We start from the raw sequence: 23,155 nt of genomic DNA on the forward strand, positions 1-23,155 counted from the left end.
AATGTTGGTGTGATAAAACACTCAAGCATGTGCCATTAGCGCTCTTGAGACAGCAAATAGATATATATATTTATAATTTTTAAAAGCTGGAATTTATTTAAATGTTAATGTCCAAGGTTAAGAAAAGTGATTTGTTTTTAAAAGCTAAGGCTTTTATTCCTAGACTGACAAACTCTATACAGGGTGGGACAAAAGTAGTTGTGCGTACCCGAAACAGAGTTTCTTCTTTATTATTATTTATTTTTAATTTATCTTTATTGTTGAAAGTATTACAGATGTCTCCTTTTCCCCCCACTGACCCTTCCACCCTGCCCCGTGCGCCCCCATTATTTATTGATTACTGTATTTTTCATAAAAACTACTGTAAACCTTCTGTTGCCTCACCTTATATTATATCTAGGGCATGGATTCAGCACTGTTTAGACTTGAGCAACTGTGCTACATTTGAAAACAACAATAGCCATAAGTAGCTTTTAGGTAAAATTATTTCAGACTAAGGAAGAGAGAAATATGGAAGAAAAAACTGCAAGGGACTAGGAGTAGTGATAATGAGAAATTTTTGCTGACAGGAAGTATTATAGAGAATAAAAACTGACATTTATTTGGGTAGTAGGGAAGTAGAGGTGTGTATAAAGCAAGGGGAAGGGGGAACTGAGCCTTTTTCATCTCTATTACGAGAGACTTTGGGGGCAGCACAAAATGGTTCTTCAAATCAAGAGCACCTTTGAAAAACCACAAGAACTATTTAAGAATGGAGGATTGATCTTTACAGTAAGATAAGAGTATTTTTACCCAGATCAGAGTCTTTACAAACAGTATCTGTGGGCATGAAGAAGAGGTGGGGTACAGGAAATGTAAATAGCTTTTGAAGAATGTAAACTAAAATAAACAGGCTAAGTTGCTTTAAGTGATTTAAGAGAATTTTCTAGGAGGGATGGAACCAGAAAATTGCTCTAGCTTTCGTCAGGATTTGGAACAGAATATCCTAAAATGGAAGAAGATTGGAAGTGACTGATTCTGCAACAGGAAGTAGTAGTACAACAGTTGTAGGTCTTCAGATCTTTTCTCTTTTTCCTAGTTCAAGTGTTCAACTGAACAAAACTAGATTGAGTTATGTGTAGGCGGTAAACAGGAGCAAGTATGCAGTAGTGAATGGAAGACGATTCCCGATAGAGACTTTGATTTGCTTGTTTCTGTCTCTAAGCTAGTTTAGTTAAAAGAAACAAAGCAAGAGAGACTCTTTGTTTGATGAACTTAAAGTAAAGAGAGACCCCAGTCACTGAGCTGCTGCTACCAAGGACTCCCTTTGAGCCTCACCTCGCTTCCTGAAGCTCTGCCCCCACCAGATCCCCCCACCCACCCACCTTTCTATGTGCCAGAGGTAAAGGAATCATCCTATGGTATTATCGAATGTTCACTAACCAGAACCTACACTCTTTCATTTCCTTTGCTGATGCAAGAAAAGGTGATGATCTGCTTTCTGCCGGCACTGAGGATTATATCCATATAAAAATTTAACAGAGAAGTAGCAGGAAGACCCTTCCTACTGTCCAAGGGATCTCTGATGATTGCAATCAAAAGAAACTAGTGAAGGTGTTTAAGAAGAAATTTGTCTGCAATGGTACTGTAATTGAGCATCCAGAATATGGAGAAGTAATTTAGCTACAAGATGACCTGCGCAAGAACATCGACCAGTTCCTAGTAGAGATCGGTCTGGCTAAAGACCACCAGCTGAAGTTTCATGGGTTTTAAGTGCTTTTGCCTCTATGAAACTAAAATGAGGATTTCCTTGCAATGGAATTTCCCTTCTCTCCTTTGTCACAAGTTAAAAAAACCTCACAGCTTATATAATGTAACCATTTGGGGTCTGCTTTTAACTTGGACTAATTTAACTCATTTATGCAATAAACTGAAAAGAACCATGCCAAAAAAAAAGTAAAGTGAAAAATCCTTTTAAACTTTCATGATTTAGAAGAATCTTATTTATATTTAAGATTACATATATTAGAGTGCTGTTGTAAGGTATAAAACAGTAATAAAAAGTTATAGTTATTATGAGGTGGAAGAATAGGTAAAATGATTTTCAGGTTTTGGTTATTGCTGCTGTATCCTCAAACTCAGACCATTCTGTAAGCAAGCATTCATTGAATTCCTATGTGGAATTTTATCTCTTGTAACTCGCCCTCTCCCCCCATATGAAGGCTATCATTAGGTGGTATATATTAAATGGGCCACTTCATTAGACTTACCTTGTTCTCTAAAACAGATGGTATTGTGAGTTTACATATAGAATAATGTGGACATCACTGGCATATAGCACTTTTGAACCCCTATACCTCCTAGAATTTCCATTATCCTTGGACTTGGTTGACACCGGGAAAGAGCCATTCATTATCTTTCCTGACCTTTTGCTTAACCCAAGAGGGGAATCCCTAGCAGAAAGCAAACCACAGCTCTTCCTTTGCGCCGTTTCCTGATGTGGAAGTCTGGCACGTCCTAAGCTTTTCTTTACGCACATGGTTACAACATAGCTCTAAATTCTGTTTCTTAACCAAAAAAACTCCCACTACTTTCTTTGGCAACGTCAAACCCCGCCCGCCCCCCCCCCACCCCAAAAAAAAAGCAATCAAATTGAGATGGAAGAGGAGAAGTAGTTATGACACAAGCCAAAGACCAGTCCTTTTCTCAATGTATGACTAGGCTCCCTTGAACTTTGCTTAGATATAGCTGTTAGTTGTCTCTGGGCTAATGACTGTGACAAGAAAATGGACACTAGAACCACTTGTTCCCTGGTTAATTACCAGGGAGCACTGAGCATATGTAGAGGTTTGAGACATTTAATTTTAGGCCCTTGAGATAATGGAGAGGCTTTGTCTCCAGTGGATTTGGGCCCTTTGGCATCAGTATTTATTTTATTTTTTTCAATACGTTTTTATTGATTTCAGAAAGGAAGTGCGGGGCGGGGGGGGTGGGGAGGGGAGATAGAAACATCAGTGATGAGAAAGAATCAATCAGTTGCTTCATGCACGTCCCCTACTGGGAATGAGCCCACAGCCGTCATGTACCCTGACCAGGAATCAAACCAATGACCTCTTGGTGCGTGGGATGACGCTAAATCCACTGAGCCACACCAGCTGGGGCTCTCTTCCTTTCTCTCTAAAAATCAATTTTTAACAAAACATATTTTTGGGTGATGATTTACAAAATAAACCCTGTTTTGCCCATGGGTTCTTTTAGTCAGTCATTTGCTATCAACAGATACACCAAAAAAACAGTTTCCCTCATTGGAGCAACAGCTGAAGACTTACTTTCCAGAATGTCTATTTTTCTGAATGCCCTCAGGAAGGAGGAACTCTGGTTCTGTGTATTAGAACCAAAATCCCTTTGTTGATATAAGTTAAATGAAATAACATGGGTAAGGCACCTGACGCATAGTCAATTCAGTAGATTTTAAAAGCTTCCTTCTCCTACCCTTTCTGGAAACTGCCAAATGGCTATGAGAGAGTAAATAAGAGCTTAATAAATTTCATTTAGTCCTAAGTTTGGCAATATTATCCGGACTTATTTTGGCACGTTGACCTTTTCAGCTTCTGTGAAGAGGCCTGTGATTCACATACCCCACATGCAAGTAGACTTGTCCTTGAATGTGATTCTGTCTTCTTTATCTTCATTGTGTTAAACTGGATGCTATTCAAATTTATTGCCGTGCTTCTCAAATTTTCAGTGGCTGTGGTAGTGGATGTGGAGGTAGCAAAGTAATTTGACTGAATTTGGCTTACCACAAGAAGCTTCTCTTTTGAGTCTCGGTGCTCCACCAAGGAAAATAATCCAATGATTCTCTAGACCAGGGTGGGGAACATCCAGCCCTCAGGCCATATAAGACCCACGAAATCATTTGGTCTGGACCTGCAAGGCATTAGGGGTGAGTTAATTAAATGTTTGACCAAATAGAGCAGGCTAATTTTTAAGATGATAATTTTGTATGGCCCTCGAATGATGTTATAAATATCCAAATGGCCCTTGGCAGAAAAAGGTTCCCCACCCCTGATCTAGAGGCTGATTTCACATGTGTTTTTATGAAGCAGTTTTTTTAGAGTTAACACCTTTCTTTGGTACAATTGCATATAACTGTACTCTTCAGATTCAAATCATCATTTGAGGAGTGCAAGATTTGGAATGGGTTAAAAAGAGTAGTTTTATAGTTATTTTGGAGGTGTTGTAGATAATGTAGGGAAAGACTTTATAACTTGTAACATTTCCAAACACTACCAATGAGTGTGATAGTGAGAGCTTTCTCCTAGACAGTGGGCCTCCTGAAAGTAGATGTAGAGTGCTCAGCATTCAGGAAACGCTTGCTTCAGGGGACCAGCTGCACTTACCTGCTCTGAGAAAGTTGGCTCCTTTGAAGAATTCATAGAATGGTCAGAACAGGCAATTTACTAGTGTTGGCCATGTATCAGGTGTGTGGGTCTATACAAAGTATACATTTTAAAAATTTCCTTGAGTTCAGGGCCAAACTAGTGTAGGGGGAAAGGGTAAAAATATAAACAATGTAAATATGACAATGTATGATTGAATCTTAATTGTGTGGCTAGTGTAAGTTCTGTAGGGCTTTAGGGAAGAGGGAATCAGTGTGGACAGGAATGGCTAAAGGAGTCTTCATGATTAAGGTTTGAAAGATAGGTAGGGTTTGAATATACTAAGTGTATATTTTTGCAGGTCAGGGATTTGGTTTTACTTGGATTTTACAGCAGAGCTTTGCAGTTTTGATGCTAAATAAATGCTTTGGTAATCATGGGTAGTAAGTCAAAAGACCATGGATCTGTTAGTCGTAGTCTCCTACCCAAAGGACTTAGTAACTTTGTAATATCTTTAGTTTCCTCATTTGTAAAATGAAGTCCCTTGTACTAATATTTTTTTGATTACTTAACAGCTAGAGCAGCCTGCAAAGGGAATGCTACCCCCTAGTGGAAAACCTATGGTCCACACTGTCAAATAAAATAGGCCTTGCTCTTAGCAAGCTGTTGGCAAAAGACATACCATCCTTCCAGCTGTGGAAGAGAGAAGATACACTGGAAAAATGGTCTGCCTTCATGAAACATGTATAATTTAACATTCTTACAGATATTTTTAACATTAAACAGATTTTTAGAAGAGCACAGAAGTCAGTGGGGATTTTGATAGATGTTTTTTGTTAGCTTGTACTGACTATGATATTAAGTATTGATGATATTCATTGAATGCTTAGTCCTGGGCAAGCAAAGAGGGTTTTTCTGAGAATACTCGTGGTAATTTGTTTTAAAATTTTATTCTCTTAGTCTGTAAAAATTAGAATAACAGCCTGAAACCTAGGAAATTTGACTAATAAACTGGACAACTACCCAGATCCTTGTGACCTAATACAGCTCATTCACTTCACCTTTGATCCAGAAAACACTTAGTGTGGTCATCGGGTTTTCTTTATCAAATTTCAGTGCCGACCGAATACAATGTAAAGTCAGACATGGATTCCAATTTCAGCTCCATGAGGTTCTGAGATCTTGGGAAAGTTATTTAATACTCTGAGCCTTAATTTTTTCATGTGAAAAATTTAAGGATAATAATATTCACCTTGTATAGGGTTATGAGGATTAAGTGAGGTTACACGCTCTAAAATACATATCACATCACATCCTGGGTATATACTAATAGGTTTAATTCATTATGCTACCTTCTTCATCATCTTAGCTCCAACCTAACTTTTGAAACTTATATTTGCTATTACCTACCACCATATCCTTTAGCACATGTGTGTATTGACATGAGTGCATGCATACACATGCACATCCATGCACATTAGACTACTCATGGTCTTTTAAGCATGGCCTACACTTTTCTCCCTCTGTGTTTTGATTTGCAGGTTCCCCTCAGCCTTGAATGTCTTTCCTTCTCATCTTTTTTCAAATTCTACACAACTTGTGAGACCCAACTCCCCACTTCTATTAAATTTTCCTTTACTCTTTCAGCTGTATAAGCTCATGCTGCTTTATTCCTGTTCCACTTTTAATGTGTGCCTTTGTTGTAGAAGTAAATATGTAATGCCCTATATTACGGTTACAGCTTTTTATGTGAGCCTCTCCACCAGCCTGTGGGCTTCTGAGGAGCAGAGGTCATAATTTAATTGGGTGCCTTGCACACAGTAAGCACTAAAAAAAGCATTGTTGTTAGGGTCTTAAATGTACAAAACCCCAAAAAAACCCTCTTTATATTTGTTTTGATTTCTAGATTTAGATTAAGCATACAAATATATATCATTATTGTTGGATTTTCCTATTGAGTATCCATGTTAGATGATTGAAATAGCAAGTTGGTTTTCAATATTTAGATTTCTTTAAGCTTCCCAGATATTAAATTAATATAAGAATAAAGGTAGCCGCACCGGTTTGGCTCAGTGGATAGAGCATCGGCCTGCGGACCAAAGGGTCCCAGGTTCGATTCCGGTCAAGGGCATGTACCTTGGTTGCAGGCACATCCCCAGTGGGGGACGTGCAGGAGGCAGCTGATCGATCTCTCTCATCAATATTTCTGGCTCTCTATCCCTCTCCCTTCTTCTCTGTAAAAAATCAATAATAATAAAAAAAAAAGAATAAAGGTAGTTATTAGGCAGAGAGGTTTTTTTAGGAAAAGAGACCTTTATCCCACCCATAGAAGTCTAAAAATAATTTACTGGAATTAAGGACAGGATTGAGTAGGGATTTCATTGAGGTAATAAAATTGACTTGGATGATAGGAACTGGGCTGTTTGGTTATGAATAGAGTCTTCAGTAGGACCTCTACTAGAAAAGGGGTTGGGAAATCGGTTAAATAGACAAGGGCCTGGATGCAGTATGGGATACTGTGCAGCAGTTAAGAGGGAGGTGAATCCCAAGCACTGGAGTTTTTGGAAAGATCCTAAGTGGGGAAAAGAAAAGCAAGTACAGGAAGGACCTCGGCGGCTGCAGCGCCGGTCCTGTCAGTTCAGCCGGGGCTAGGGCGATCGCGGCGCGGGGCTGGGCTCCGGGTCTGCTCCGCGGGCAGCGGGAAGGAAGGCGCGCGGTGGAGGGCGCTCGTCCGGACCCCCGGCAGCGGCAGCGCGGCCATGAACCTGGAGCGGCTGCGGAAGCGCGTCCGGCAGTACCTGGACCAGGTGGGCGGGCCGACCCGGGGAGCGCGGGCCGCGGGACTCGTGAGGGGAGCCCGCCGCGGCCCTTTTCCTCCGGGGGAACTGCGGTCTGGGGTTCGGTGGTGCAGGGCTCGGCCGGGCCTGGGCCGTCTCTGCAGCCGCGAGGACGAGGGACCCGGAAAATGGAAGAAAGCCCCCTATACACAGAGGGAGCCTTACCGGCACCCGAGGCCCCGCCGGCCGCCGCCTGACTCCTGGGCACAGTAGGTGCTCAATGCAGACTTGCTGCCGAGTGGAAATTGAAGCATTATTTTAGGAGGAAAGCTGCAGGGTGGCCTTTGAATTTAGCTAGCTAGTAGAAAATGTCGGAGAAGTTGTCATTCTCATGGGGCCGAATTTAAGCGAATAAAGATACCGACAAGCCCGTGGCCTCAAATCAGCGCCGGAAACTACATCTGTGTTCCCTGCACCGCCCTGCAGTGAACAGCCAGCAGAGCTTACGACAGAAGCGTCTCCAGAATCAGCAGCATCAGTTTAATCTAGGTCCTAGATTCTAGGATGTCACTTAAGTTTTAGTAAAATGCATGCTCTCTCAACAGATTGGAAGCCACGGGAGGGAGGGAAAAGCGTGTTCAGCGAGACGTCCAGGATGGGTTGTGAGACGCTACTGCCAGGTGTCCGCAGTACTTTGCAGGGCGCCGTTCCGGTTACCGCGAGCCAGTTAGCTGAACACATGCCTTCCGAGCACTCCTCTTTGGCGCCGGGGTGCTGTGCGGAATGAGACAGGCCTGGGTCCCGCCCTGAACATGAGCAGATTTGTAACCATCTATCTGTCAGCATTCCTCCTCCCACTTGGGCAACTGAGTTCCTGATTTGAATCCCGGAGGACTGAGGCAAGGGTTGTAGAGAAATTGAGAACCACTGCTAGTGACTAGCTACTGCAAAATAATCACTTAAATTTCCTACTGTTTTAAGATACCTGCTCATAATTTTGTTCTGTTTTTAAAACTATTCTTTTTCCATCCCCTCACTCCCCTCCTTTGACAACTATCAGCTTGTTCTGTATATCTAAGGTTCTGTTGCTGTTTTGTTTTTGTTTTTTAGATTCCATTTATGAGTAAAATCATACGATATTTGCAAAAAAAAAAAAAAAAAAAGAAAAGCAAGTACAACCGTGTATACATACATTATGATCCTATTTGTAAATAGTTTTAAATTACATTTTTCTGTGCACATTTATGTTCATACAAAAGCATAAATAGTGTGTATCTTCTAACAAGGTCTGGAAAGGTGTATACCAAGTTCATAATCATGGTTACCACTGAGAGGGAATATGTGGATATGAGAATTGAGGATCTATGAAAGTGGAGTTGCCGTTTCTGTTTCCTTTGCTTCTGAATATTTTAAATTCTTTAGCAGGAGAACATATTTAGGTGTTGCTTGTACAACTAAAAAATAAATGAAACACCAGAAAGGAACAGCATTGGGGACAGGTTTTTTGGGCTCTAAACCACAAAAGCAACCTCAATACCAAATTAATTTTAATTCCATCATCCATTTCAGGTTCTATACCGTGGGCTATTGCCATTTGAAACACACACACACACACACACACACACACACACACACACACACAGTGGGGGAGGAGCTTAGAAGTAGTCTTCAGAGTAATTTTTACAGGTATTATTTTCAGCTGGCAGAGGCACAGCCATAGTTTCACTTCCAGTTCTTTTTGCAAGTTACTATTTAGGGAACTTTAAATCATTTATCTCTAAAGAAGTATCACGCCATTGCTTTTATACTATCTCATTCAGGCAGCTTTGGAGAGGGAACTATAGACCAGGAGGGAAAACAAAATGGTAAACAGATTAAGGTTCAGCTTATTATATGTCTCTTGTATTGGTATCTTTTTCCTGGGGAATTTTCCTTGCTCTGTAGCTCTGGATGAAATCAATCAGCAGACATATATTCTATGTTAATGGCAAAACCTGGCATTTGGGGTTTCAGCTAGGAGAGTTAGATCTTATACCCAGGTAGCCTAGTTCTGTTCTGCAGCTGTCAGTCACACCATTAACTCTAGCAAACATTTTACAAATGTAAAACAATGTACATCCAGTAAAAGACAACTTAGGTGGGTCATTGCAAATCTGTCACTACATTTTAAGTACCTTAAATATCAACTCAATTTTTATATCCTTATCTTAACGACAGTTTTCTAGTTAAGTGAAGATTACAGATATGCAAAGGGAACATTAGAACACTCTTAAACTCTTCCCATGCATTCCATATTAACAGCTATTAACATTTAACAGAGAAAAAGAACAAGGAAGGCAAATTGGACAAGAGAGAAGAAAAAGGAGTTCTAGATATAATGTATATTGAATAGGGAGTAAAGCAGCAGATGTAGAAAAAGAATTTTTAAAGAATTCTTTATATAGAAAAATTTAAGAGCAGCTGGTATTAAGTTTTAAGATCAGAGTATCCCCATTTTAAAGCAAATGATAATTTAAAAATTGGTAAGAAAAACAATTAGAATAACAAAATCCTTGCTTTTGTCAAATCTTGGGGATTTCAGATGTCTAGGTTAAGAAGGGAAGACAGTTCATTTCTTTCTCACATTCCTCATTCTTTAGTCTACCAGGAAGTCCCTGAAGATTTCTTTTGATGACAAGCAGTGTCATTCTAAAAACAAATGCAGCCCTAGCCAGTTTGGCTCAGTAGATAGAGCGTCGGCCCGCCGACTGAAGGATCCCTAGTTCGATTACGGCCAAGGGCACATGCCCAGATTGCGGGCTGGATCCCCAGTGGGGAGTGTGCAGGAGGCGCCGATCAATAATTCTCTCTCATCATTGATGTTTTTATCTCTCTCTCCCTCTCCCTTCCTCTCTGAAATCAATAAAAAAATAACAATTTTTTTTTAGCAGACTTAGGATTCATCTGGGCTCTGGACCACTAAATCTAAAATTGTGGCATTTAAATGAGCAAACCAGAGTTCTCTAATTTTGTAGTCTGGGTTAATTATCTTAATGCTATAGTTATGCCTACTCTCTCATTCCCGTGCATTCCCTATTGGGAACTTGGTTTTTCTTCTAAAAACACGTTTGACTAATATTTTGACTCACACTTACTATGCTAATAATATTGTTTATTTCATAGACATGATTGGAAGGGTAAAGTACTTAATTAAAGTCAGAAATCTTGCGAAAATAGTATATCTTACTTTATAGCCTACCACATTATAATACTTCTGAGGTTTTAATCAAAATTAAAGTATAAAAAAGTCTGAGATGGAAACATAAACATTTGTAGGGAAGGGAAGAAGTGCTAACTTTAGAATGATCGAAGAGTTTTTAAGTTTGGTGAAATATTTTAAAAGACTCGTTGTCTTGTGTTCTTGACCAGAGCGATTTTTTCAGGGAGTGGGTTCATGATTCCTTTCTTTTCCAGATTGCAAAAGTTGAGAAGCTCAAACCTTTAGAGGTAGAGCTACGACGCCTCGAAGACCTGTCAGAATCTATCGTTAATGATTTTGCCTACATGAAGAAGCGAGAGGAGGAGATGCGCGATACCAATGGTGAGGGGAGGGCAGCTCTTGTTTCTCAATAAGAGAACCATAAAGGAATCAGATCACCAGACTTTAAATTCTGGTGTACCCTTTTCTCCGTTTTGCCAAGGGTGGGGGGAGGGGTGGTGTGTGGAAAGGTAATTGCTAACTTCAGTGTTGCTGCTACAGGTAAATGAGCCTTGTTAGATTTTCAAGGAAATAGAAATCACTTTCATATGTAGTTGACCATATTCTCAGTTTGCTTACCATGTATCAAATTGATAGGACTAATCTTTGCAAATTTTAACATTTATATATAGAATAATGAAAATTTAAGAAAAAGCTAACTGAAATCCTACTCTTAGGCCTAGGGACAAAGTGAAGTTAATTAATTGCCTTTCCTCCCTGGACATCGTTTATCCTGCTGAGCCTCATTTCATTACATTTACAATGTTTTTGTTTGATTTTTTTAGAATCAACAAACACTCGGGTCCTATACTTCAGCATCTTTTCAATGTTCTGTCTCATTGGACTAGCCACTTGGCAGGTCTTCTACCTTCGCCGCTTCTTCAAGGCCAAGAAGTTGATTGAGTAATAAGGCCTACTCTCCTCCCACCTCGTATCTCAGCCAGCAGAACATCACTGGGACGTGCCTGGCCTAAGGCATCCTATCAACAGCACCATAAAGGCACGTTGGAACTTCTTGCCAGAACTGATGTCTCTTGGTGTGGGAGGACATGAGTTACCGCCTACACCCAACAAGTCATTGAGGGACCTCTTTTTAACTTGATAGGATTTGGACTGGTTTTGCAACAATAGGACTTAATAGAGTCACCTGTGACAAAAAATAGGGGTTACCTAGATAATGCCAAAGCCAGCATTTGTACTGGGTTTCCTCATGTGATCTGTTTAAACCATGTTTTCTTTCCTGCTCCCACTTGCTCACCAGCTCGGGCTTCCACTCTAGTTCCTTTACCAAGATTTGAATGACCACGTGGAACTTGTTTCATTCTCATTGTCCTCTTTGGATTTCTGTGTGAAAACACCCTTAACTTTATCTTAGCCATTAGCTGAAATGTTTAGGTAGCTTCTGGAGGTATCCTTTCTTAATTTTATGTCTCATAAAAGGGTGATGGATGTGACACCTCATAGAAATGAGCTTTGAACTATAGGTAACTCTTTTTAAAATTTTTCATTTTAGAGAATTAAAACATTTGTGCTCAACTGCTTGAATTTCCTTTTTGTGTAGTTATGTGTGTTTAGTTCTATGCAGTTTTATTACATATGTAAATTCATGTGACCACCATCACAAAATGCAAAACAGTTCCATCACAGGGATCCCTTGCTACCCTTTTATAGCTACAGCCACCTCCCTTCCTTACTCCCAAGCCCCAACCTCTGGCAACCACTAATCTGTTCTCCATCTCTCTAATTTTGTCATTTCAAGAATTTTATATAAATCAGCGGTCACCAACCTTTCGGACCTCCCGGACCACCAGTGGTCCGAGGACCACCGGTTGGCAGCTGCTGATATAAATGGAATTATATAGTATGTAATCTTTCCAGATTAACTTTTTTTGTTTGTTTTTTTTCCTCACCTGAGGATATTTTTTCCGATGATTTTAGAGAGCATGGAAGGGATGGAAGGAGGGGGAAAGAGAGAAACATTGATGTGAGTGAGACACCTCAATTGGTTGCCTCCCACATGTGCCCCAACTGGGGCCAGGGATCAGACCTGAGACCCAGGTACATCCCCTTGACCAGGAATCAAACCCACAACCCTTCGTGCGTGGGCTGACATTCTAACCATTGAGCAATACCAGCCAGGGCGAGATTAACTTTTTTCACTCAGCATAATGCCCTTAATGTCCATGCCAGTTGTTGCATGGATCAATAGTTGATTCCTTTTTATTGTGTAGTAGTATTTCATGGTATTGATGTACCACAGTTTGTTTATCCATTTACCCATTGAAGGACATCGGGGTCATTTTCAGTTTTTGGCCATTACTAATCTTCTCTGAGCATTCATGTACAGGTTTTTATGAACATAAATTTTCATTTCTCTGCGATAAATGCTCTCGGGCAATGCTGGGTTGTATGGTAAGCATGTTTAAGTTTTTAAGAAATCACCCTACTCTTTTTCTAGAGTGAGTGCCATTTTATTTATGTTCCCACCAGCAATGTATGACCAATCAGGTTTCTCCACATCCTCACTGGTATTTGCTGTTATTTTTATTTTAGTCATTCTGATAAATGTATGTAATGAGACCTCATTATGATTTTACTTGCATTTTTCTAATGGCTAATGATGTTGGACATCTTTTCATGAGCTTATTTGCCATATATATCTTCCTCAGTGAAATATCTGTTCATGTTCTTTGCCCATTTTCTAATTAGATTATTCTTTATACTAATGAATTTTGAGCATTCCTTATATAGCCTACATGGCTCCTTTGTCAGATATGTGGTTGCTTGAATTTTTAACATAACATGTACCAAGGAAAAAATTAGAAAATTTACCAAATCTTCTTACATGACCAGCCAGTGATTTAATCCCTGACCTTTTATGTCCCCCTGAGACATATGATATATTAAAAAACAACAACACTGGAAGGATCATCATGAATACAGTAAATACTTGAGAATACATGTTGTGAAAGCAAAGCCAAGAATCACTATGAGTATGAGGTACCTAAAGGCCAATACTGATATAAATAGAGAATGTGGATACAAATGACCATGTTTGTAAACAATTATGAAAAATACTATCACTTGAAATTTTCCCCGCTTCTCCCAGGAAAGGAGCTAGGAGTTCATCCTTTCTGTAATCTCTTTTTAAAACCTTGCTAACTGTTGTTACAGGGCTCGTCTAATCGCAGTGGCAAGAATTACAGGACTTAGGGCCATGCAGCTTGCAGTTAAGCAGCAGCATGTTAGAATTAACAGAGAACACTGCTGTTGATGACCTGGATAAAGTCCAAAGATGGAAGAGGGAGTGAGTTATGTTGTTAAAATCGCAGGCAGTTCTGTTAATATTTCAGCTATTGTGAACCCAAACCGCCCACCCCCCCCCCCCTTTTGACTCCATGTATGTATGAATTTCTCTGGTGTGGCATAAAAGTGGTTCATTAATTTGTGCAACATCGCCACCTGCTGTTAAGTATTGATAGGAACTACTTTTGAGGACTTGGCAGCGGAATCCTTGTCATAAAGGCAGCAGATGTAGAGAAAATCTGTGATATTACATTACTAAACGACAGAAGATACATCCAAGTGAAGAGAATGACCAAACTTGTGGGTTAAGATTTCCTTAGACGTTTAAAGGTGAAGTTTTGTACCATTGGTCTAATAAGATATGCTTTCATATTTCTGACTGGTGCCTTTCCTTTTTACAAGCAATGAAAGCTACTTAGTTGGTTATAGTACTCTGCTCTGACAAAATGTCAAAGAAGAAAATAGAATAGGCAAATATTTGATTTTGCTGATGTTTTTGTTTCCAAATGTGATTTATGAAACTAAAATTCTTTCATGTCCTTTCCTTTTACTCATGCCAAAACTACCAACGAGAACATTTGTATTTTTGGTTTAAAGTGCATTGGTATTACACCTTGATGTTATCAAAAAAGTAAATTTATTTGCCTTCGATAAAAGGCTAGTGCAAGAGCAAATTAGATTTTAAAATGAGGATGTTATCTGTTTTCTCCGTTTTGAACCTATTTTTCAACAGGTTGTATAAAATATAGATGAGAGTGATGTGGTTTAAGTAAGCTTTGTTACACCATTGTCATAAGCCATTTTTCTGTTTGTTGAGTGGAAAGAAGCATGTGGGATTTATACAGATTCACCTGTGTTGGATGGGGATTTTTGTGTAAATTTTCTCAAATAAAGGCTAGCAGAAACCATTGTAGGTGTATTTTTCTGCTGCTACTCTTGAGTACCTCTTTGTTTGGATTGGCAGTATTCCTCCACATTCCTTAGTTTTAACATATGGCAAGTTATATGTGATAAAGTAAAGAAAAAATATAATTATCCATAATTTACTCCAAAGTTTATGTGAGCTAGCAAAAGTTTATTATATTTTATATATAAATTATAAATGTATATGAAAATAATTATACATCTTCAGAAAGACCAAATAGGGTTCTGAAAGCCAGGCATTCTCTCTTTTAGAAACTGCTACCGGAATTAATTCCTTTAGAGTAGGAGTGGGGAACCTTTATTCTGCCAAGGGCCATTTGGATTTTTTTTGTTTGTTTATTTTTTTGTTTTCTTGTTTTTGTTTTTTAAATATATTTTATTGATTTTTTTACAGAGAGCAAGGGAGAGAGATAGAGAGTTAGAAACATCGATCAGCTGCCTCCTGCACATGCCCCACTGGGGATGTGCCCGCAACCCAGGTACATGCCCTTGACCGGAATCGAACCTGGGACCCTTCACTCCGCAGGCCGAAGCTCCATCCACTGAGCCAAACCGGTTTCAGCGGGCCATTTGGATTTTTAAAAATATATTTTTATTGATTTCAGAGAGGAAGGGAGAGGGAGAGAGAGAGAAACATCAACGATGAGAGAGAATCATTGATCAGCTGCCTCCTGCAAGCCCTCCACTGGAGATCAAGCCCGCAACCTAGGCATGTGCCCTGACCAGAAATCGAACTGTGACCTTCTGGTTCATAGGTCGATGCATAACCACTGAGCTACACCGACTGGGCCCATTTGGATATAACATCATTCAAGGGCCATCCAAAATTATCAATGTAAAAACTAGCCTGCTATATTTTATCAAATATTTAACTCACCCCTAATGCCTTGGCAGGGCCAAAACAAATGATTTCACAGGCCTTATATGGCCCATGGGTTGGATGTTCCCACCTCTGCTATAGAGAACCTTCACCTTGCCCTCCTTCCTTAAAATACCTCTCCCAATTTAGAACCCCTCAGAACTTGCTTATTTTGGCCCATCACATCTATGCAAAACCTCACTCCAGCAAGTAAAGGCCATTTTCTCCTTTTATTTGCAGTTGAACATCTATAATAATAAAATTGTAATATGCTAATTAGACTGGACGGCTGAACAGTGGAACGACCATTGGGACAACCTTCAGGACGAAGCCGGGGCTGCAAGGGCCGAGCCCCTTGCAAGAATTTCGTGCATCGGGCCTCTAGGTTTTCATAAAGCTTCTTTCCAAGAGCAACCTGAAGTGCTTTTCATGCTCACTGGCTGACCCTCCACTTCCGGTACCCAGAAAAATGGGTAATTTGCCAGTGAGTTTATACAAAGTAGTGGTTCCCAATATCTGAGTATAAGTAATTTAACATCAGAAATGTCTTCTTTCTCACTGAAGTTTTACTTTTAGAGAACATAATACATACAGCAGACCTTATCAACGAATTTAAATTTAATAGTCTGAAAAGTATCATATACTTGTTAAATGGTAGTACTTTTTGCAAATTATTCACTCTGCTACAGTGGTGTCCCACATGAGCCCCATGTATAATTTTAAATTTGTAGTGCCCCATTAAAAAAGTAAAATTAGTGTGTTTAGTTTAATATATCCAAACTAGCATTTTATTTATTTATTTTTTTAAATATATTTTATTGATTTTTTACAGAGAGAGACAGAGAGTCAGAAACATTGATGAGAGAGAAACATCGATCAGCCGCCTCCAACCCAGGTACATGCCCTTGACCAGAATCGAACCCGGGACCTTTCAGTCCGCAGGCTGACGCTCCATCCACTGAGCCAAACCGGTTTCGGCATAAACTAGCATTTTAATGTGTAGTCAATATTAAGATGATAAATGAGATATATTATTTTTTCATATAAAATCTTTGAAATCCAGTATGCATTTGATAGCTACAGCACTTCTCCATTCAGACTAGTCCTACTTCAGGTGTCCAATGGCTGCATGTAGCTAGTGGCTGTCATATCAGATCATGGAGGTATAGATTTTGCTTGGTACTTTGGTAGATCCTTTAATCTTTTTTTTTTCTTTAATCTTTACAGTAACTCTGTGGCCCCTGGGAATCTGCATTCATAAGTGAGAACTTCTGCTATATAGCATCCTAACTGTTCACTTGTTAAAATATAACATGGAAATACCTGTTTTTGACCAAAGGCACTTTAAAATCAGTTATACCTTTAGAATGTTGAGTTTTTCTGGACTTATGAATATTCAAAGGTCAGATAACTTAGTTTTATTTATACCCATTTTGAAGAAGAAATGAGCATGAGTGCTTACATTTGTCTGTTAAGCTTATATTAGTGCATTATAAGTAGAACAATGCATAATATCAAGCTAACCAAATTATAGAAATTATCATTGCAGAGATGCCAGAAAAATGAAGCTTTAAGCTTTGGCTGAACCCTATTCAGTTTCTCTAAAGTGAAAGTCAACACTTCTGGTTTTAAGTGATTTTTTTTCCCATTCTTTTTACTCAAGAAGACATTTATTGAATATCCTGTTTAATGTGTTAAGCTAAACTCTGGAGTAGACTCGATAAATAAGCAATACCCATCCTCAAAGTGCCTTCTAATTAATAGGAGGTGGTAATTGGGATGGCCTCTACCCAGAATTATTTTACTACTTTGTTTAGCCAATACTGACAGGAAGCCTTCACTAACCCATTAAGTTTGTCTTGGAAAAATGCCCCTTCTAATGCCTTTCTAGAAGTCTTACAACACTGTCACTTATATACAGTTATCCTTATAATTACTTCATTATCTGTCTGGTACATGGACTGTGAGACCATGTTTATTTTGTTCTCTCTTGTAACCCATCATCTGGCACAAGTTGGTACTCAGTGTTTGTTGAATGAATAAACTGAAAATTCAAAAAATATCTGTATAATAAAGAATTCTGGAATGGAACCAACAAAATAAAATGTAATGGGTTATCAGTCAGTCTTGCATTTGGGTTAAAAAATGTTATATGCATACAAGACAATAGGGACATGATACTCAACAAATAATTTTTAAGCCTATATTATCAAGCACTTTTCGAGGCACTGATGGTATATAGCTGTGGACAAGAGTGCAAAATCCTTTCATGGAGCTTATATTCTAATGAATGAAGATAGCCAATAAAGTAAACATAATAAACAAGACATCAATATTTTATAGATAAGTATTGTGAAGAAAATAAGGAGTGATGTGATCTGGTGGGAGGGCTGTGGTACTTTATGTATTTTTTTTTTTGTTGTTAACCCTCACCTGAGAATATTTTTTTCTCCCTTGATTTTTAGAGAGAGTGGAAGGGAGGGAGAGAGACCGAGAGAAACATCAATGTGAAAGAACCAATTGGTTGCCTCTGGCAGGCATTCCCACCTCGGCCAGGGATCGAGCCTACAACTGAGGGACATGCCCTTGACTAGAATCAAACCTGAGACCCTTCAATACACGGGCCAATGGTCTAACCATGGAGCTGTGCTACTTTAGATTGACTGGATATGAAAAAGGTTTAGTTAAGTGCAAGCACAGTGTAAGCAAATCATCATTATAAAGGCTGGTACGCTAATAGAACAGAAACATTGGATCTAGGTCAAAGGAGACAGAAGACCCCTTTACTTTTCTATTCAGACCCAATGCTATGCAGAGTGTAGGGTACTTTAAAAGGAATGTTGATGAACTGTAGAGGTCAGAGGAATGTGAAATGATTAGTTAGCCCTCACCCCATTATACCAATTTTCTTCCTCTAATTTTTAAAAAATATATTTTATTGATTTTTTTTTACAGAGAGGAAGGGAGAGGGATAGAGAGTTAGAAGCATTGATGAGAGAGAAACATCGACCAGCTGCCTCCTGCACCGCCCCCCTCCCGGCCCCCAGTGGGGATGTGCCTGCAACCAAGGTACATGCCCTTGACCAGAATCGAACCTGGGATCCTTTGGTCCGCAGGCCGATGCTCTATCCACTGAGCCAAACTGGTTAGAGCTTCTCCCTCTAATTCGCTGTCACTATCACTATCACCTAGTTAAAAACCTGGAAGTATCTCCTGGACTCTCACATTTACCTCAACAACCATATCCCTCCTGACTGATCACCAAGTTTAAATGTTCCTTGGATGGATTTCTTCAACCTGGACCCCTCTCCACCTCCACTCAACACTGATAGCTCCTTAATGCCTTTTCTTTTCTTAGAATATAAATAGCCTCTTAACTGGTCTTCCTGCCTCCAGTCTTTGTCTTCCACATTGTCATCAGAGTTCTTTGTAAAATATAACTTGGATCTTATGTAAGGTGACTGTATTGTTTATTGTCTGAGCTGGGCACTTGAGCAGAAGAAGGGTCTATTATGCTGGGACTTACCCAGCAACTAGGGACATACAGTATACTAATCATATACTTCCTTAAAAATCTCCAATAATTTTCCATTGCCCACAGGAAAAGCCAAACTATAAAACTATATTTGAGGCCCTGTCTCCTTCTTCTACCCCACATGCACCCTGTCCTCCAGCCAGGTAACCTTTCTCTTAGCCCCAACACATCCTGCTTGGGGAAGAGATCTGGAGCCAGATTGCTTGATTTGACTCCCAGCTCCCCTTACTGTAACATTGAGCAGGTTACTTAACCTCTCTGTATCTTGGTTCCTTCTGTAGAATGGGAATAATAGGATTAAGGGGGATGGCACATGGAAAAAAAACCCACTTAGAATGGTGCTAGAAACTCTATAAATGTTAGCTGTTATCTCTCTGATGTAGATCATATTACCAACTTTACAGATCAAAAAACAGGCTTGGAGGTGTGAAGTTGCCCCGGTCACATAACTGATGGAACACGTTCATCCAGGCATTGCGATTCCCTTAGCAGCTGGAGGCCAGGGAGATCCCCCACCCCCAGTGACACCTAACTCTCAAAGAATGCTGCATGGAATTCAGATGGTCAAAGACCAAAGAATGCTAAATATGAAAAAAAGGTAAGAACAGTGTCAGAATTGGCTTAACAATTTTTTGGAGTTGTGTATGAGGAAGGGACCTAGGGTGGTCCTGGGAGAAATAAGTGGACCCACTGACTCTTAAGATGACAGGAGACAAGTATGTAAGTTGGCGTACTACAGTATCTCCCTAAACCAGCGGTTCTCAACCTGTGGGTCGCTACCCCTTTGGGGGTTGAACGACCCTTTCACAGGGGTCGCCTAAGGCCATCGGAAAACACACATATAATTACATATTGTTTTCGTGATTAATCACCATGCTTTATGTTCAATTTGTAACAATGAAAATACATCCGGCATATCAGAGTTACATTACGATTGATAACAGCAGCAGCATTACAGTTATGAAGTAGCAACGAAAATAACGTTATGGTTGGGGGTCACCACAACATGAGGAACTGTATTAAAGGGTCGCGGCATTAGGAAGGTAGAGTCTAAACAAAGGGCGCGGTGCAGTCACTGCCCCCGAGGCCAGGCGCCAAGATGAGTCCGGACGAACTCCGGACTTGGAAGCTGTCCCGGGACCGGCCAGGGGTCGGGAGGTGGTCTACAGACCCGGCGGTGACCCCTCGCTCCTGCCGGAGCCCGTCGGTTCCACGCGGGCCCTACCACACGCTCACCAACCGCGGCACGAGGCCCCACTCTCCCCGCCAGCCCGCAGGAAGGAAAGCCCGGCCCCGGACTCAGCAGCGGGCCAGCGAGGGCGGAGGAAACGCCGCCGGGCCGGAAGCACCCACAACTGCTTCCGGGTCAGGAGGCAGGGGCCCCCATGGAACCTCGCTGGGTGGCGGGGCTGCCGGAGCCGCGGGCTGCTTTTGAAGCGACCGAAGCGCCTCGCGGCCAGCGCCCCGGGTGACACGCAGGCCGGTCCCGCGGCCGCCGCCATGTCGGTGCTGGGCGAGTACGAGCGACACTGCGATTCCATCAACTCGGACTTTGGGAGCGAGTCCGGGGGTGGCGGCGACTCGGGCCCGGGGCCCAGCGCCGGTCCGGGGCCGCGAGCGGGCGGCGCGGCGGAGCAGGAGGAGCTGCACTACTTCCCCATCCGCGTCCTGGGCCGCGGCGCCTTCGGGGAGGCCACGCTGTACCGCCGCACCGAGGTAGCGGCCCGGCCCCCGCGCCCGCCGCCGGTCCCCGCGCTGGGAATGGGTTAGGTCGCCGCCATCCTGGCGGGTCGTTTCTGTTTAGCCCGGGGACGGAGCAAGGCATGGAACCTCCTCGTAGCCTTAGTTTCCCCATCTGTAAAATGGGGTTAGTCAGAACCACCTTTAGAATAAACTTTAAAGGTTATGTTGAAAATTAAGCGACGATGCTTTACAAAGTGTAAAACCGAAGTGATGTGTGAGTGTGAGGCGTTGTCCAAACTTCACTTCCTCCCCCGCTGTACGGCTCTCCGAGGTCAGGGTGGGGAGGAGGGCAGAGCCCGCGTTCCCGCGGCGGAGGCAGCTCCGACGTCTTTGCCGGTGTCTGTAAGTTCCGATGTGAACACTCAGTTGGAGATTTTTCTTGAAGATCGTTGGGAGGCCGGGGTGTGTTGGTTTCTTCATCAGTATTTACCCAGCAGCTATATGCTTGGGTAATCCTTTTTTGTTATATTCTAAGCCTAAGTGTTAACTTTGGGGGGCACGAGGACTCCTTTGAGAACATAATGTGAACACAATCGCCCCATCCACATTTGCACCCCTACGTTTTCTTCGAAGAGATCCGTAGGTCACTGACCCCTAAGTTCACAATATGTACTAACTAAAACCCCGAAGTGGTGACTCCACTTACAAAAAACTAACCATAAACTGACTTTGATCAATAAAGCCTCAAAACCTAAGCTTTAGAATAGGTAAGCGCTGAATGAGAACTTGCTGGTTACTGAAGCTGATTCATCCATCAGCGATCCATCTGTAGTTGTGTGTGTCCCGAGCTAACCTAGTTTTAAGGCTGAAAGATGGGGGAGAGAGGTGGTTGCAGGAGAGTATCTTTACTTGTTCTTTTTTACCCTAGTTCACATGTTAGAGTTACTGTTAGTATTCTAGTTTCTTTTTTTTAAAGATATGTTTTTACTGATTCAGGGACAGGGAGAGAGAAACATCAGTGATGAGTATCATTGATCGGCTGCCTCCTGCACGCCCCCTACTGGGGATGGAGCCCAAGGGGGCGTGTGCCCTGACAAGAATCCTACCCTGACCTTCCTGGCTCAACCCCTGAACCACATCAGCCAGGCAGTATTGTTTTTTTTTAGTTTTTTTTAAATATATTTTATTGATTTTTCACAGAGAGGAAGGGAGAGAGATAGACAGTCAGAAACATCGATGGGAGAGAAACATCGATCAGCTGCCTCCTGCACATCTTCCACTGGGGATGTGCCCGCAACCCAGGCACATGCCCCCGACCGGAATCGAACCTGGGACCTTTCAGTCCGCAGGCCGATGCTCTATCCACTGAGCCAAACCAGTTTCGGCAGTATTCTGTTTTCTTATTTGTACTCACAATATGAGGAAGAGGAGGTGAGCATTAGTGTACCTATCTATAGTTAAAGAAACTAAAAGTATATTAAAATGACTTGCTCACTTAAATTAGAAGTAAATCTTCGGCTGAACAAAGTTTTATACCTCTTTGCCCCATGCCTTTCCATTATTATCATGTTGAACTTAATTACTGAGGTTGTTTTAAGTTAAATTTGATTACACTTCCCAAAAACTATATAACATTATCCATATCACCAAATATTTATTAGATCTGTGTATTTACAAAGATTTAATTAGAAGCAGCTCTTTCCTTCAAGAAGCTTCCATTTCAATGGAAAGACCAGTTCGTAAACAAGTAACATTTAAGTGGTATGTATATATGAAAAGAATGGACAGATCATTTTAGTGTATGACCTCTGGAAATTAAGGGAATGGTTGCATTGAGTAAATGTACAGCAGAAGGTTCATTAGGACCTTCCCAAAAAGGTTGAATGGCCTCGCAGAGCCATGCTAACGTCTGGGGAGGGTTGTTTAGGCAGAGATGTTCCTGGGCTAGGGAGCAGTGTCAGGAAAGAATTAGAGATATTATAAAAGAGAGGATATTGGGAGCTGCAGGTAAGTTTTCGTGAATAGAGAAAAACATGTAATACATAAAAGTGATGGGAGATAAAGTTTCGAAATGGGCAGCATGAGTTAAATGAACTCAAAGGGCTTAGCTATGACTTCTTTTCCAGAAAGAGTAAACAAAGATCACTAAGAGAAATCTAAATTGATAATATTAGAGGCAAGTTTAATTTCCATTTTACAAGAAACTGGTCACCCACAGATAACTACTCGCCAGTTCTCTATTTCTCCAATATTTTAGCCCCTACTACAGTGCTCATCATGACTAACAGTCTGTCATATGTCACTCAACAGAATCTTTGAAATTACTTCCATCCCATATTTTTACATGGAATTGATATCATGCAAATTAAGTGTAGCAATAAGGTCCTGCAGCAAATTATGATGCTCAATTGTATGCGGAACCTTGAAAGTCTGTTCATGATTTTTGTTTAAAGGAAAAAATAGAAGCAGTCACTC

The 23,155-nt window shown here is 40.9% G+C and overlaps 2 protein-coding genes and 1 pseudogene across 3 annotated transcripts in view; all 3 read left to right on the forward strand.

Moving 5' to 3' along the window:
• The window catches only part of TMED10 (transmembrane p24 trafficking protein 10), a 37,184-nt gene extending 22,597 nt beyond the window's left edge, over positions 1-14,587 (forward strand). Inside the window, exons 4-5 of the mRNA XM_070416444.1 lie at positions 10,589-10,715; positions 11,159-14,587. Of these exons, the coding sequence (XP_070272545.1) occupies positions 10,589-10,715; positions 11,159-11,280 (249 nt within the window). The 3' untranslated portion in view covers positions 11,281-14,587. The remainder of the gene's footprint in view (positions 1-10,588; positions 10,716-11,158) is intronic.
• On the forward strand, positions 222-1,929 carry LOC139002151 (eukaryotic translation initiation factor 1 pseudogene; annotated as a pseudogene).
• Positions 14,588-20,375: 5,788 nt separating the features above from the next.
• NEK9 (NIMA related kinase 9) overlaps positions 20,376-23,155 on the forward strand; it is a 38,055-nt gene continuing 35,275 nt past the window's right edge. For both annotated transcript variants that reach the window (XM_070416525.1, XM_070416532.1), the window contains exon 1: positions 20,376-20,713. In XM_070416525.1, the coding sequence (XP_070272626.1) occupies positions 20,498-20,713 (216 nt within the window). In that variant the 5' untranslated portion in view covers positions 20,376-20,497. The remainder of the gene's footprint in view (positions 20,714-23,155) is intronic.

The sequence above is a fragment of the Myotis yumanensis genome, unplaced genomic scaffold (genome assembly GCF_028538775.1).
Source record: "Myotis yumanensis isolate MYYU_CA2020_CCGP unplaced genomic scaffold, mMyoYum1.0.hap1 SCAF_1, whole genome shotgun sequence".
NCBI classification, from domain to species: domain Eukaryota; kingdom Metazoa; phylum Chordata; class Mammalia; order Chiroptera; family Vespertilionidae; genus Myotis; species Myotis yumanensis.